A 16229-nucleotide genomic window follows, 5' to 3' on the forward strand; every position below is an offset into this window, starting at 1 on the left:
CCCTCTCCCACTTCCCCTGCCTGTGTTCCCTCTCTCGCTGGCAGTCTCTCTGTCAAATAAATAAATAAAATCTTTAAAAAAAATAAAAATAAAAGTATTCTTATTGACTGTGAGCCAGGAAGAACTCACTTTCTTCAGGGCCTTTTATATCACAAAGTATCTTCCTGTTCTCCATTACATGTCACAGTTTGGCTCCAACCAAGTAAGGCCCTTCAAAGGATTTGTCTAAAATCTGTACACCCTACAAAGTCATATATAGTATATGTCTCACATTTTCTTGCCTGAAAATATTTGCCATCATTCCTTCCTCCTCCTCAAAGAAATATTCTTCAAAAATTTTGCTAAAGCCAGCACTTGTTTCAAATGGTTACTGTAAAAATTTTATCTTCCTTTAGCAAGTTGGAATTGTCTATTGTAAGTGATATTAACTATATAAGATAAACAGTAAAGTGAACTAAACCCAAGGAAAGTATTTTCTAAAGCAGGCCTGGTAAGAACTTCATCACTTACTCTTTATACGATATTGCTCAAGTATTAGCAAGCCTGTTAACCCCCAGCAGACTAAATGACATCCCTTCAAACCCAACATTCCTTTATATTAAGCCATCTTTTCGTCTCTCAGATTAGTGGCTCTCAAGCTTGTTATCAAAAACACCTAGGGAGATTATAAAAAAAAGGAAAAAACTTTTTTTCAACAAATATTTGAACCCCTACTGTGTATCACACATTGTTCTAACTTTTGGAGATACAAGAGAGAACAAAACAGGCAGAGAGCCTGTCCTCGTGGAGCTTATGTTTGTGTGGGTGTGTTGGGGTGGGAGCTGGAGGAAGAAAGATGGGAATCAGCTCATGTGGGGCCTTGGAAGGACCTTGGATTTTACTCTAGGTGACAAAGAGGACCGTGGGAGAGTTTTAAGCAATAACAGGACCTGACTTCAGTTAGAACAGGCTCCCCCCTGGCTGCTGTGCTGAGAACAGATAGCAAAGGAGGCAGAGATAGAGGAGTGGACAGTCAGCAGACGGACTCCAATAAGCCACATGAGAAATGAGGTGTCTTAGCAGAGAGTGACAACAGTAAATATGGTGAGTGGATACATTCAGGATATATTCAGAAGACAGAATCAACAAGATTCTGGTTTTAAGAGTATGAGTTTAAGAACAGAGCCAGGAAAAACTCCAAGGATTTGGACTGAGAAACCGGAAAGACAGAGTTGTCATTATACTGAAATCAGGAAGTCTATAGAAAGGATAGGTGTTAATAGCTGGATATAAAAATTTAAGCGGTCAGGGGAAAAAGACAAAGGTTGGAGATACAAAAATTGAAGAATAAAGGTATGAAGAGCCACAGAACTGGATGAGATCCCCAAGAAAGTTGGTGCAGACAAAGAGGTCTGGGGGAGACAACCCCCACACCCCCAAGGTGACAGTACATCTGGTGTAGAGCCCAGTCATCCAAATGTTTAACAAGCTTCCCACACTGGTTGTGCTATACTCCAGAGTCTGAAAAATTCCACTGACAAATGTTAACATAAACCTCAGGCTGAACTACAGAATTTTAACTTAACTAAGTTTAATATTATTTTTAATTTTATAAAACTACTTTTTTCTCTAACAATCCATGAAAACTTTTCATGAAAAACAAATACCTATCATAAATTAGACCATTAACTCCAAGTTCCTTCAGTTTCTTTCTGTTTTCGGGATCGTTGGTATCATCGCCCCAGCAGAATATGACTAGTCCCTTAGCTTTTGCCTCCTGAATATAGGACGGGTTTCTGAGCAGGTCTTCAGTATGTGCATTTATTCCCTAAAAGAAGAAAAATAAGTTACTCATGAAAAAGTAACTTATTAACTGCAAATGTGAAATGGCCATACTCTACATCAGTAGTGTTCCCCAAAGGAGAGTGGGCAGAGAAAAAAATATTAGAACTTTTTCTTCCAATTTATTTTATCAAACAAATTTACAGTCTAGCCATTTTAGATGACTCATAAAATCCACTCAGAAAACTACAAAAACGTACTTAACTAGGCCCACAAGAAAATATTTCGTTGTTCATTTAAACTGCATTTCGTTCTGAGATCTAATATCCTTATTTAAGTAGAGCTATCGGCTTGTTATAAATGTGTCAAAACTAACCAATGAGATGTGTAAAATAACATGAAAATTTACTACCCCTACTCTAAGACATTTCTTAAAAAATTAAAATAATAATAATATCAATAAAAAACATCAAGCATAACTGACCAGTAGGTTTTCAAACTGTGCAAAGCTCATTGCAATGGGGGTTGTCCGAGATCTGAGGTCCATGAGTTCAGGGTAAATATCAGATTTTCCTTGAGTCAAAAATAATATGGGGTATTTGTTCTGCTTCTGCCGAACCCTAAAAAAGACAATTTAAAAATACTTTTCATCAGGGATAGAATTCTAATATATTGTTTTAGAATTTCAGGAAACTCTAAAAATATAAAGAAACCACCTCCCCCAAAAGAGAATAATCCTGTTATTGAGCTATAATCACCATGAAGAACATGTACTATACCTTTCAATCAAAAAAAGAAAGATTTTAAATCGTTCTATACAAGAGCTAAAATATTTTCAGAAATGGGCGACAAGAAAGCCCTTGAGGGCTTACAATTTGGTAAGGAGGATGTCACATGCCTATAAAACAAAACACAGGGAGTGAGGTACCAGGACCCAGTGGGTGTGGAGTTCACTGGCGGAGCTGGGAGGGCATCCTGCAGGTAGCCCTGAAGGGATGTGGAAATATATGTAACTTAACTGAGAGGTCGTCGAGGGTGAAGTCCGGGCAACCTCCCTACCTCCAACCACAATCTTTGTACCCTAAGTCCCAGCTACTGTCTAAGCGTAGGGTGAAAATACTCACATCGTGCAAATATCTGCATCAAATGAAGAAAACACTATTCTCCTCTTCCCAGAATTTTCTAAGACAGTTTTTAAAATTATATCCAAAAACAGATTCATGTCAAAATATGTTGATAAGTTACCATCCCACATTCCATCCTATGTGGAAGAAATAAACAGGAAAATAAAAGCCATTAGATACCCTAGAATCACAGTGCCAGAAAAAAATCTTGGGAACATCTAATCCAACTCTTACTTTACATGAGGAAAGCAAAGGCCTAAAAGGAAGTAACTTGCCCAAGATCACGCAGCTACTTAGTGATAGTGCAGCTGTCATAATTCAGGTAGAGACACTTACATACAAAGTGATTATACCATCAGTAAACTTTTGCTAAAGTTAACAAGATAAAAGCTAAAACTCTGGAAATCTGCACTCTACTGACGTTAAAATATTTTTATATCGGGGTGCCTGGGTGGATCAGTCAGTTAAACATCTGACTCCAGCTCAGCCATGATCTCAGGATCCTGGGATTGAGCCCTGCGGCAGGCTCCTCGCTCAGCAGGGAGTCTGCTTCTCCCTCTCCCCTTCTCCCCCACCTCATGCTCATTCTTGCTCTCTCTCAAATAAATAAAATCTTAAAAAATACATTTATGTAATCTTCATGAACTGTAAGACAAAAGGACTTCGTTTGCTGATTCATTACAAAAAAAAAAACCCAGGCAATTTTTTTTTTTTTTAAGTAGGTTCCATGCCCAGTGTGGAGCCCAACGAGGGGCTTGATGTCATGACTCGGAGATCAAGACCTGGGTTGAGATCAAGAGTTGGCTGCTCAACAAACTGAGCCACCCAGGTGCCCCACCCTGCAAAAACCCAGGTAATTATTAAAAACCTCATTCTTTAACTTTTAAGACATTATCAAGTACTCTCAACAAATAATAAAAATATTCTCTAAATATAGCTAAGAGAGTGACAGCCCTGTTGATATTCAAATATTAGATGTTTTACATATTAGTCATTAAAATAATCCTAAAAGCACAGAAAACTAAAGATCACTTATTAAGAAAAATCACTTACTATGTTAACTGGGAACAGCTTATCATGAACAGCTACTCAGAAGGCAAGACTTGAAGGCAGTTATATTTGAGGGCACATTATTCTGACCAAAACAAATTCCAGGATATTGCTCTGATTGCCCAATCATACCTGAATTAACCACTTTCAGCATCCCCCAGGCCCAACAACCCTCCTACCATGCATCCCAACCATTTATACATATACCCATCTGATATATTCAATAGAGAACTGTTTTCCTCAACGAGACTCTAAGTTCCAAGAAGGCAAGGTTTATTCTGTTTGTTCACAACTTGAATCCAGCACCCACAAAATGCCTCACCCACAGCAGCTTTTCAATATGAACTGTTGAACAAAAAAATGACTAAATCTGGGAATGATTTAAAACACACCTGCAGAAATTTCTTTTCTTGGTTAACTATTACTAGCTACTACTGCCACTTAACAGAAAACTGCTTAGGGAATTATTTAAAATACATGTTTAGATGGAGAATAAGAAAACAAAAACTAATCAGTTATAAAGTTAACTGTCCAGTTTTCACTGTTCATTCTATAAGTATATCCAGAAACCATCCGTATTAATGTGCACGAGACACACGTAAATTAAAATTTATACTACAATACATTCATCACTACTTTTAAGTACTCACATATTATATTGTATGGATATAGTATGCTTTATTAAAAGGTAAAATAATGTTGGAAGAAGCCACAGTAAGATTTCAGCATCACTTTTCCATTAAAATAAGGAGATGGAAACAAACGCATTTAAGAAATGAGGGGGAGAGAGGAAGAAGGTGTTACATCAAGGGTTACTTACCCTCTGTTGACAGATCCATTTTATTTCTATGTTAAACCCTACATCTTCTGGCAAAGACTCTAAAACCTAGAGTTTTGTTTGTCGTAGGTGAATTTTATTTTGTTTTTGGTGAGATGAATGGCAGAATAAGAGAAGAAAAAAAGAAAAAAAGAATCATTACAAAAAGCAACCTATAGTAAAACGTATCACTAAGTAAGGATAAAATGTTTTGTGCCTTCGGCATAAACCATCTTTTCTCATACCCAAACTGACCAAGCGGCTGCTGGTTAAATAAGAAAGTCAGAAGAAACTGAACAGCAAAAGCAGTAGTCTTAGCAACATCTGTGATGGCAGATGCACTACCGCTACAAAGATGCATTTTTAACCTCAAATCCTTGCACCATCATAGGTCTTGGATCTACACTAACCAGCTGCATGGAAAGTACAGGGCCTAAAACAGTGTGTACTCAATTTCATGTGGGGCTTTTGACTTTCTTCTCAGATACCTTTAGCCTTATTTTATTTAATATACCTATCGTGTTTTTACTGGACTAACACAAAATTAGAAAACTAAGGACAATAGTGTATATTAGTGTTGAGACTGCTAAACATCAAATTTAGGGGCAACTGGGTGGCTCGGTGTGTTAAGCATCCGACTCTTGATTTCGGCTCAGGTCAAGATCTCAGGGTCATGAAATCGCGCTGAGCTTGAGCCTGCTTAAGATTCTCTCTCTCCCTAGCCCTCTGCGCTGCCCCCCCCTTGAGCTCTCTCTTTCCCTCTCTTAAAAACAAACAAACAAATAAATTGAGATTTTATTTGGCCTTTTCTGGTTTTAAAATTTCTGTGATTAAATTATAGTGACAGTGGCAAAGTACATGAATAAAAGTGTTATCTGGCTAACTAAATGCTAAACTGTTAATACACAATTTTTTAAAAGTTGTTTTTAATCACAAGTCTAGGAATCATGAGATTTCTCAGAACCAAATGATTTCACATTTTTGAACCAGGAGTGACATTACTTGGCTGGGCTTCATAAATATCTGGAAAATTATTCCAATCATGTTTTAGGAGCTCCCTTGTAGGTTCTTTTCTGTTGTGTGAATAATCATGATAAACTAATGCCTAAGACTTCTACTGTACCTGACACCACCATAAAAAGACAATGGAGAAGAAAAGAAGAAACGGAGCCGGTAGGAAAAAAAGCAGACCCAGCATGAGCAAGGAGTGCCCGGCATCCACAGGGGCTTGCCTGATACTGTTAAAGGGATTCCTGTTTGAAATGGGTTTAATTTTTAAATCTTCATGCTAGTATTTGTTACACTTTTTCAAGTGAATTCTTGAAATTTGTGTCTCATTTTAAATAATGAGGGTATTTATTTTCTTTGGTTGGAGAATCTCATTTCTCTCTAAAAGCTAAGGAACAGTTTGGTTTGTTTGTTTGTTTGTTTCCCAAGTTTTTATTTAAGTAATCTCTACACCCAAATGGGGCTAGAACTCATGATCCCAAGATCAAGAGTCACATGCTCCTCTGACTGAGCCAGCCATGCGTCCCAGGAACAGTTTTAAATACTGTAAAAATGCTCTCCCACTATCACACGTCCCTCCCACCCCTTTTTCTGTGCCCTATATATCTTGTTTATATACAGAAATATGTGAACTTCCTGTTCTTACCAAATAAACCCATTGAGGTGGGGATTTTTATTCATTTGAGCAGATAAGTTACTCTTAAAAAAAAAAGTAGCATAGGTACACCGTACAAAAATATATCTTCTCTAAAAAGAATCAATGACAAGTTTGTATAAATGTTGTCTTTTTAGTGCCCACCTAGGAGACCAAAATAACTTATTCAGTTATAACAGAATGAGATAGCCTTGTGCTAGTTTCCCTAAGGAACTTACCATCTTAAGAGAAGGAAACGGCTGATTTTCAGAAAAAGAATTTTCTTCCTCAACCACAGATTCTGAAAATTTAAATTATAAAAACTCAGGAGATAAAATACCATTTTATCATTAAGATCTTACCCTAAACTCTTAGAACAAGAAAAAAAAAGAGAGAGATGTAGAGGTAATTATGAGATCCTTTCATGTGCAGTATTTTTTGCAGGTTCTTATATCTATTACATTTAACCATTAAAACCTCCATCTTGGGGCGCCTGGGTGGCTCAGTTGGTTAAGCAACTGCCTTCGGTTTGGGTCATGATTCTAGGGTCCTGGGACTGAGCCCCGCAATGGGCTCCCGGGGAACCTGATTCTCCCCATCCCTCTACTGCTCCCCCTGCTTGTGCTCTCCTGCTGTCAAATAAATAAAATCTTAAAAACAAAAAAAACCCCTCCATTTTGAAGAAGCATCCTTTATGAAAACTAGTTTGCAACATTTCACAGAAACATCAAGTTTGAGGCCCCAACAGTCAGTGAATATTTTCTTATAAACACTGTAATACTACTTTTTACAAAGCAGTCACCAGCAGTGATTTATTTCTCAATGGAATTAAGAGCTGTGTCCTCTTGCTAAGGCTTCTATTTGAAATATCAGAATCAGCTCAGAAGTTAGAAATTAAGAGAATTTAAAAAGAAATTAGAATAATGCTTTTGTTACCACTACCATTTAATTCAAAATAGATTATATCTCAAGACACCTAAGAATTTTTTTCCAAGAGGGAAAAAAATTGATATCAAACTAAATACCAAACTTTTCTTTTCTTAAAAAAAACAAACAAACCCTGTGTATTATGAAGACTAAAGTCATATAAAAATTTCCAGCTAAAAAATATAATAAATAAATAAAATTCATTTTATTATTAACACTCATGAAATAGTTACAAAGCCTACAAAGTCATATCAATGCTCTGGGGATAACCTTTGGAGTCTTTAACACTTCACAATATCTTCATAAAGTCATTCCAACCATCCTGTTATCACAGCTGAGCACCTGCTACATACGGAGCATTGTATATGTCTTGGGGATTACAAAAACATGTTTTCCACCCTAGCAAGATTTACATTCTAGTTAAAGTGACAGGACATATACAGAATCAAGGGTTAAAAAAAGGATCCATTAAACCTCAAATGAATGGCACAAACTATGAAGTTCTATGAGAGTGCCAGGTAAAGCAGAATTACAAAGGGATTTTGTAGGCAGGACAAGTTTTAGGGAAACTGAGGAACAAACTGGTTAAAGTAACCTGCCCAAGGTCACAGCTGGTAAATGTTAGAGCTGCATTCAAACCCCTGACTCTAGAGCCAGCTTTATACTTGCTTGATATATCCTCCACTTTGTTCTTTGGTTAAGAATGTTTGGAAAAAATGGTAAGTACAAAATTACAAAGAATTCTGATCATCAAGCTAAGAAAACTCATAAAAGTAAAAACTCATAATTACTATACACATGACAAATACATCTGAAAATTAATATATGTAAAGACTTCATGTCTATAAAATTTAGACAGTCCAATATTATATTCATTAAAATGACCAAGGGTATGTTAAAAAAAAAAAAAAAGGAAATACGACATATATGTTAACTACAAAATGAAAATTAGTGCTTCCATATCGGTACATACCTTTCAGATCTTTAGATTTTAGGGCAGTCACATGAGCGAGCTAGAAAACACACACACACACACACACACACAAAATGCAATCAGAAAAAAGCCTTAGTTTATGAAGATATGGTTAACAGAACTGTAACTTGAAAAGCTAGCAAGTTAAAGAAAACCATAAAATGTAGAATTATCAGTTTAGTAAGAATAATCACTAACCACTGTATGTATTTTATACGTGCATACCTACATATAAGATCATGATCAAATACCCGAGTAGGGAAGGAAAATAAAAAAATTCTTAAGAAACTGTTTATACTCAATTAACCATTTATATAGGTATCTAATGAGAACAGGAAGAGTGATCATATAAAATTTCATATTATAAAAAACAGATCTTAGATATTAACAGAAGTATAAAAATCAAGGATAGCATAAAAGGACAATTGTAAATTAGTTATATAAAGAAGTGCTAATGCAGACCAGAGGTAACCTAAGATTATGGATAAGAAAGGTCAGTCCCTATCTACAGTCTACTAACACAGACTTATAGTCTAGCCCCTTCACATATGCAAAAACAGTGGGGTCCATGGAAACTGTTAGAGAAGACAGATGGATTAGCGCAAACCCATTCTTCCTAACAGAACAGAGAACCAAAGCATACACTCTACTCATGCTGAATATATAGTCATCTCCATGCACAAAGAGAACATAAAGTATAAATTACTCTAAAACTAAAAATTATTTACATTTTACATTATCATTATTACCTTTAACAACTGGAGTTGGTCAAATGTTAATTCCTTTACTGGAATTTCAAATAATTCAACTGGATCAGCATCAAATTTCTAAAAATAAAGAGAAAAACAGGCCTCAAATTATTACTGAACATTTCACCCTAGACAGGCTTAACATCCCAACTTAGTGAATAATGAGAACAACTGTTCAGAGGCCAGAGCAAGCCCATGCAGGGGGGCCCCTCTTTTTTAAACGCCACCTTTTAGCTCTTCAATTCTGGTTTTTGTTTTTGATGTAGGTGGGAGTGCCTGGAAGAAAAAAACAGCTACGAGGAGGATAGGGCCCTGACATACTGAGAACAAAGCCAAAAATCAGTCATTCCCCCTACTTCCTGTCATGCTGTTGACATTTTATTTGACATATATATATCTATGCTACATGACTAGGCAATCAACATGTACAAGTACTATACAAGGATTAATTTCTGTCAATAAGTTTCTGAACTTTTCTAAACCTTTTAAACTTAAGTTTGGTTAAAAATAGCAACAGAAATCAATGGTCATGGAAAAAAAAGTCTGATTAGCTTTAAGCAGTAATACTTAGCAGGAACTCTGTTTTAATAAATGTTTTCCCCATGAACAAATTTGTTTTATTAGATTTTACTACCATGTCAAACGTCACAGTATTTAGGCACTCCTACCTTAAGGAAACGAATTAATGGACCACCAATTAATCATCAATCCAACAAAGATGCTAAAATCCATTACATTCATATTCATTCCCATACACACGGTATAAACCTGTGCATATGGCCCTTCTAGATGACACAGAAGAAACTGTTAAGAGTAAGGGAGTGTGACCAAGGAGAAAGCGGAAAGGAAGATTTTTCATTTCATAATCTTCTGCAGTTTTTCAATGAACATGAATTGATTTTGTTAAGGAAAATACCAGCTTAAAAATTAAAAACTAAAAATACATACAATTTGTTACTTTCATTCTCTAACTCATCCAGGTTCAACTTAAGAGCAAGACAAAGTCTGGTGAAAACAGGATCAGTAATACTTTTCAATTAACTCTCATAGGTGTTTTTTTGTTTTTTTTTTTTTTAATTACAGCTTGATTCATGAACCTCAATCTTGGTTACAAAGATCTTTACTGCTCCATTCCTTCCTGTTCCACTTTTACATTGATTTTTTCCCCCAGAGCAAAACAATCTGCTCCTTTTCTACTGTTATTTTACCTCTATTATCTGAATAGGTGCATTTCCTTCCCTCTCTCCCCTAAGACTACGGATTATAAGGGTCAGCCCTTATGGTCTACCAACAAGGACTTATACCCTAGCCCCTTCACATATGCAAAAACAGTGGGGCTCCCAAGAACAGTAGGGTCCACTTCTAGAAACGGAAGCGTGCTTTTCCATACATCACAGTAATCCAAACCCCCATGACTGATTCAAATCCACGAGCAGGCACAGCCAGGCACCTTGCCATATATATTACAACAGTCGTGTCTGGTAGAGTGTCCAATATGTTAGCAAACTAGCCTTAATGGAAAATGATACCCAGCGGTTTTATAGAAAATGCCAAATGAACCCCCCTAGTTTAAGTTCTTAAGAAATCACTTGGTTAATTTGTACCCTGAAGTTTAAGCTCTATGCAATTATCACAATTAAGTTTGTACAACAATTACAATTTTTAGGAAACAATATGCATTTTCAAATCTCCTTCTGGACTTTCTCCTCCATCATTCCATTCCCCATTCTTTCTCTACTCTGGTCCAGGCTTACTGTACCTTTGACCACATTACCACATCCCTGGCCTTCAGTCTCTGTCCTTTTAAATTCCCCTTATATTCTGAATATTTCCCTTTTTGAGTCAAAAGTCTGTTGTATCTCCCTAGCTCCTAAATCTAGACCCCTTTCCTGAGGCCATCCACTACCTGGCTCCAAAGTGCTTTTGCACTGTGGCTCTCCTCTTTTTGGCCCAATCATACTAACCTATTAATCTGAGGAAAAGCTTGAGGCAGAAATAGAAGGGAGCCTAGAAAACAGACACTATGACAGCTTCCTCTCTTGCTTCATACAGAAGCCACCTGGAATGTCCTTTTGTTGGATAGTAGAAGGCAAATCAGCAATACAGAGACCCTACTCCAGGCAATTATTATTCCTGTCTCCTTACTCTCTCGATGTTGAAGGCTTGACAGAGGAAAGAATAGGCAGTAATTGAGCAAAAAAATGAACTGATCAACTCTAATAAATAACTATACACTTATATGTAAAACAAACTTCCTAGTGTTTAAACCTACCTAACTGTAAGGGTTTAAAATGAAGGAATTTGGGGGCACCAGGGCGGCTCAGTCGGTTAAGCGTCCAACTCTTAATTCCAGCTCAGGTCCTGATCTCAGAGTTGTGAGATCGAGCCCCGTGTCAGGCTCTGCACTGGGCACAGAGCCTGCTTAAGATTCTCTCTCCCCTCCCTCTCTTAAAAAAAATAAATAAGATAAAATAAAATAAAACGAAGGAATTTCAACATACCTTTTTCATTGTTAAACAACAGGTGAGATCATGATACACCACCGGCACAAAATCTTTCGAAAGATGTACATCAAATTCTACAAAGGCTGCACCCTAAACGGAAATAAAGGACACAGGTACTTGAAAAACATTACCTGGCCCACAATACATCCAAAACTACAAGGACATAAGAAATTTACTGCTCACTCTAAACTCACAGACCTGTACACAAAACAAAAAACTTCCTCGTGAATTAATGTTATGCTTCGAGATTTTTCTAAAAAGTAACTTCTTCTCTTACAATTCTTTTATTGTCATTGTGATAGCACAGCAATTTTTTTCTGGCAAAAACATGGGCACTGATCCACCTGAACATGCCCCAGGGCCACTCTGGCAGCGGCCAGCCTGTCACCTCTGCTACTGCTCTTAGCAGAAGGGGAGCCTGCCAGGAACAGGGAGTGGGGCCTCTTTGTGCCTTACTGCCCCTAAGGACCGCAGCCAGACAGCTGACCCTCGAAGATGAGGAGGGACTGGGAAGCCGCCGCCATGTCTCAGCTCTGCACCTGGTGCACTTGAGCAGTGCACCTTCCCGCCTTTCCTGGCAAAACCCCAGAAGCAGAGTCAAGAGAAAATGACAGGTGCTGCTGAAAAGACAGAAAGCAGCAAGGGGGTCAAGTACAGCGCCGCACAAGCCCAATCTCCTGACAGAGCCTCAAAAGGAGGAAGCGTGACAAGAATGAGTTAAGGATGCATTTTTCCAAGTTGGACCCATTCTGACGTAGGAATTAATCCAAATGAAGCTGCGAACAGAAGCTGACCCACAAAGGTGTGCACTCACTGAAAGGAAGCTGGCTGGGACCAAAGGCAACTAGGTCTGAGCGCTCTGTGTGTGACTGCAGCCCACGGAAGTGCTTGTGTAAGGACGGAGGACACACTTCCACCCTTCCCTGAGCTTTAGGTCACGGAGGGGGAGGGGGGCCCACCTTGGGAGCACACGTGGATCACAGACTAGAATCGAAGGAGCCTACTTCCTTGATGACTTCCGAAGCAGGAAATAAGTTTAGCTCCTTCTAGTGCTATAACCAAGACAATAACTCAAAGCGTTTCTACCAAAGAGAACTCCTAGCATCCTTAAATCGTTACAGTAATTAAACAAATTATAGCTCTGTAGTTTAAATGTTCAACTTTACAGGATAATTTTACCAAGAGATAAAACCTGATCCCAAAATCCATGTGTGAGCTTTAAGAAATAAGCCGATAACATACGAGTACCCCTTCAAGGATATGTTTTTAACATTAAAATAAACAAGCCATTAATAACTAGCATATGGCATTCTAAAATGTAATTCTTACAAAGGATCTCAACAGAACATGGAAGAAAAAAAGCTTAATGAAATTTTCTCTCAAAAAGCATGGAGGGGATGCCTGGGTGGCTCAGTCAGTCAAGTAACTGACTCTTGATTTTGGCTCAGGTCATGATTTCAGGGCTGTGAGATCGAGCTCTGTGTCGGACTCTGTGCTAGGTGTGAAGCCTGCTTAAGATTCTCTCCTCCTTCTCCCTCTCCCCACCTCCCTCTCTTAAAAAAAAAAAGGCATGGGGACACTGAAAGTTCCTTAACAGGATCTCATGTGCTTACAGAATAAACCAATGTTTAGAATAGTTAGCTACAATGAACTAAAACTGGTTCCAAATCATGAACTAGAGCCTAACACTCCTAGATTTAATATCATCCAAAGACAAAGGAATCCACTATTAATATTTTTAAACACTAAAATAATTAATGTAAATTGATATGAATTATAAAATGCTTCATATACCAATGAATGGGGAAAAAATACTGCCCATGACACCAGAATGCAAAGCTAAGAAAGTTGTAAAACCCTTCACCAATCGTAGAGATGCTCAAATAGGAAAAAAAGTATGTCTTAGAATAGAGGTTTACTCATATAAGTGATAAAATTAAACATCACACTAATCAAGTTTACTTGCACAACAAGTTTTTAAAATGGCAAAGTTTAAGGCATGTGGAGAACACTGCGGGAAAAAAATGAAAATAAAAGAATGAGCTGTTCCTCATTTCCCCCCAGTTTAACTTTAGAGCATGAGGTTTTTCAGTCAGGTACAAGGCAGCAGGGGGAGACGGGACTCTAAGGTTCTTCATGAAAAATGTCACGTTTTAGTTGCTGAAAACGCTAAAAGCTAAAATATTGACTCTAACCTTTTATAAATGGATAAAAGGAATTAAGAAATTTAACACAATCAAGTTGGTATACAGGACATAAACTGACAGACTTAAGTGTTACATAAAACCACCATCAAATCCTTCCGGAAGCATTATTTCCAAAGTATCTGAAGGAGCACAATATTCAGTTAATGAAAACCAATGCTTAATGGGGAATGTTTTTCTTGTCCCAATCACTCACAACTTGTAATCTCAGGGGCTCCTGGGTGGCAGCTGAACACCTGCCTTCGCCTGGGGTCATGATCCAAGGGTCCTGGGACTGAGCCCCACGTTGGGCTCCCTGCTGAGTGGGGAGCCTGCTTCTCCCTCTCCCTCTGCCCCTATCCCCACCTGTGCACTCTCTCTCTCTCTCAAATAAATAAAATCTTTTAAAACAAACAACAAAAAAAACTTTGATCTCAAACAAAGATGCTAATGATTCCATAGTTTTCATCACAATCTTCACCAAGAATCTTTAAAAAAATACTCAAAGACACTTTATCTTCACTTAGAATGGTATTCAGAAGAAGCATGCATTTTTAACCTACTTAGCCTTTTTAAGCTCTTAATGGAAGAGACTCCCCAGGCCCACATTTCTCTACTTTGCCACCTTTGGACAAACAGTTCCAAGTTGTTAAAGAAAAGACAGGGTCACTTACATGACTAGCAGCATTTCTTAAAGAAGCGATAGTATTTTCTTGAACTTTAGCAAGCCTGAAAGAGAAGAAATATACAGATATATAGTTATCATCCACTATAGGAAAGGTAAAGAAAACAAATGTAACCGGGGCGCCTGGGTGGCTCAGTCGTTAAGCGCCTGACTTAAGTTCAGGTCAGGACCTCAGGGTCCTGGGATGGAGCCCTGCTGACGTCAGGCTCTGTGCTTGGTGGGGAGTCTGTTTGTCCCTTTCCCTCTGTCCCTCCCCCTGCTCATGCTCTCTCTCTCTCAAATAAACAAATTAAATCTTAAAAAAAAAAAAAGCCAACTCTATCTTTAACAATGGAAACAGTTCAATATTCTCTCTTCTGAAGCTACTTCTGCCATCCCCAAATTAAGACTATGACCACCACTTGGTGGTGTATGCATTTATTCCAAAAACACAAGCTCTAATGATTACAGGTATTTATAAGCCAAATATAAACATATCCCACACCCACACATACCTCCCCAAGTGAGGTAACCAGTCAAAGAAAACAATCCCTTGCAGTGGCATAAAGTAGAAGAGACACAGAGACTTGCTCCTTGCAATGATGCCTCAAATGACTTAATCCTGGCAGACCAGGGGAAAAGGAAAAGGTGGACACCCAGGACAGCAGTATGGAAATGATACCAAGAACGGGTGAGGAAACCGAGACCCAGAGAGGGGAGCATGCCAAAAGCTGGGACCACAACACACACTGAGTTTCAGGCTGCCTTCCTGCTTCAAGCTTCCGTTCCTGGCTTTCTCTTTTTAATGTCCCTCTTGGCATCAGTTCAGTAGATATTAGAGAGACTGACCAGAGTCTTACGAGTTAGTCTCTCTTTAATTGGAACTGGGACCCTAAATCACTGAGTTACATTAAATTCCAGGTAATAATAAAAGGGTCCTTTGACCTTTAATGGGCCAGACCAATGGAACCTTATCATGCATAAGCTCCCAAACGCTAACACCACGCAAATACTCAACCTACTGAGCAGTTGTTGTAGAATTCCCTGCACCTCGATGTCCCACATCCAATGGTGTTCTCGGCTTCCAATACTTAGAAAATGAAGATTTCATGTCACAACTGTATCCTGGTAATGGCTTAATAATTATATAGTCAACTTCCATAAAAAAAAAGGGGGAGAAACAAAGATAAAGCTGATTAAAAAGGCCACAATGAGCATTTAAAGTATTTACATTTAAATACCACTGGAACAAACTTTATCAATCTCTATCAAATAGAAAATAAGTAACAAGTCAAAACTGATTCAAAGTAAAGCTTCTAGAAAATTTCACAGATGCCCCTTATTGCTGTTGTTGTTAATATTCTAAAAACAAATTATTAATTTAACACCATTCTCAAAAGCTCAATTTGAAGCTAACTAAAATTTGAACCTAAACCTTTGTTCATTTGTAAAGAGCCACTCTGCTTCTCCCAGCTTACCTCTCACTTTGCCTATTGTTTTTCTGGAATTTCTGCTCATGATGGGAAGAGTGAGAATTCCAGCACTCTTCCCACTCTCAGCAATGGTGGATGATAAGAGGCATGCTGTCCCTACATGTCCAGGAAGTGCATCACCCTGAACTACATGTTCACTGAGATCCTCCTGAAATAAAAAATGAGGTTTAAAATAAGCCAAATTCTTATACTTCAGTATTTCCGATTTAAGAATCAAAAAACTCCCTTAAAATTAATTCAGAATCTATTGAGGAAGATCAATAACAAACAGGAATCAAATTTATATTCAGGTAATTTAGATAGATTCTTTGTAAAATGATACATTTTCTTTTAGTATATAAA

The 16229-nt window shown here is 37.8% G+C and overlaps 1 protein-coding gene across 4 annotated transcripts in view; it reads right to left on the bottom strand.

Moving 5' to 3' along the window:
* GPCPD1 (glycerophosphocholine phosphodiesterase 1) overlaps positions 1 to 16229 on the bottom strand; it is a 51516-nt gene that overhangs the window by 7777 nt on the left and 27510 nt on the right. For all 4 annotated transcript variants that reach the window (XM_045808732.2, XM_045808743.2, XM_045808752.2 and 1 more), the window contains exons 9-19: positions 15873 to 16035; positions 15417 to 15549; positions 14405 to 14459; positions 11545 to 11637; positions 9044 to 9121; positions 8295 to 8334; positions 6634 to 6695; positions 4756 to 4821; positions 2886 to 3022; positions 2246 to 2381; positions 1647 to 1807 (exon numbers count right to left, since the gene is read on the bottom strand). In XM_045808732.2, coding sequence (XP_045664688.1) covers positions 1647 to 1807; positions 2246 to 2381; positions 2886 to 3022; positions 4756 to 4821; positions 6634 to 6695; positions 8295 to 8334; positions 9044 to 9121; positions 11545 to 11637; positions 14405 to 14459; positions 15417 to 15549; positions 15873 to 16035 — 1124 coding nt within the window. The remainder of the gene's footprint in view (positions 1 to 1646; positions 1808 to 2245; positions 2382 to 2885; positions 3023 to 4755; positions 4822 to 6633; positions 6696 to 8294; positions 8335 to 9043; positions 9122 to 11544; positions 11638 to 14404; positions 14460 to 15416; positions 15550 to 15872; positions 16036 to 16229) is intronic.

Source organism: Ursus americanus, chromosome 22, assembly GCF_024610735.1.
Source record: "Ursus americanus isolate L20-20 chromosome 22, mUrsAme1.1.p, whole genome shotgun sequence".
NCBI lineage: Eukaryota > Metazoa > Chordata > Mammalia > Carnivora > Ursidae > Ursus > Ursus americanus.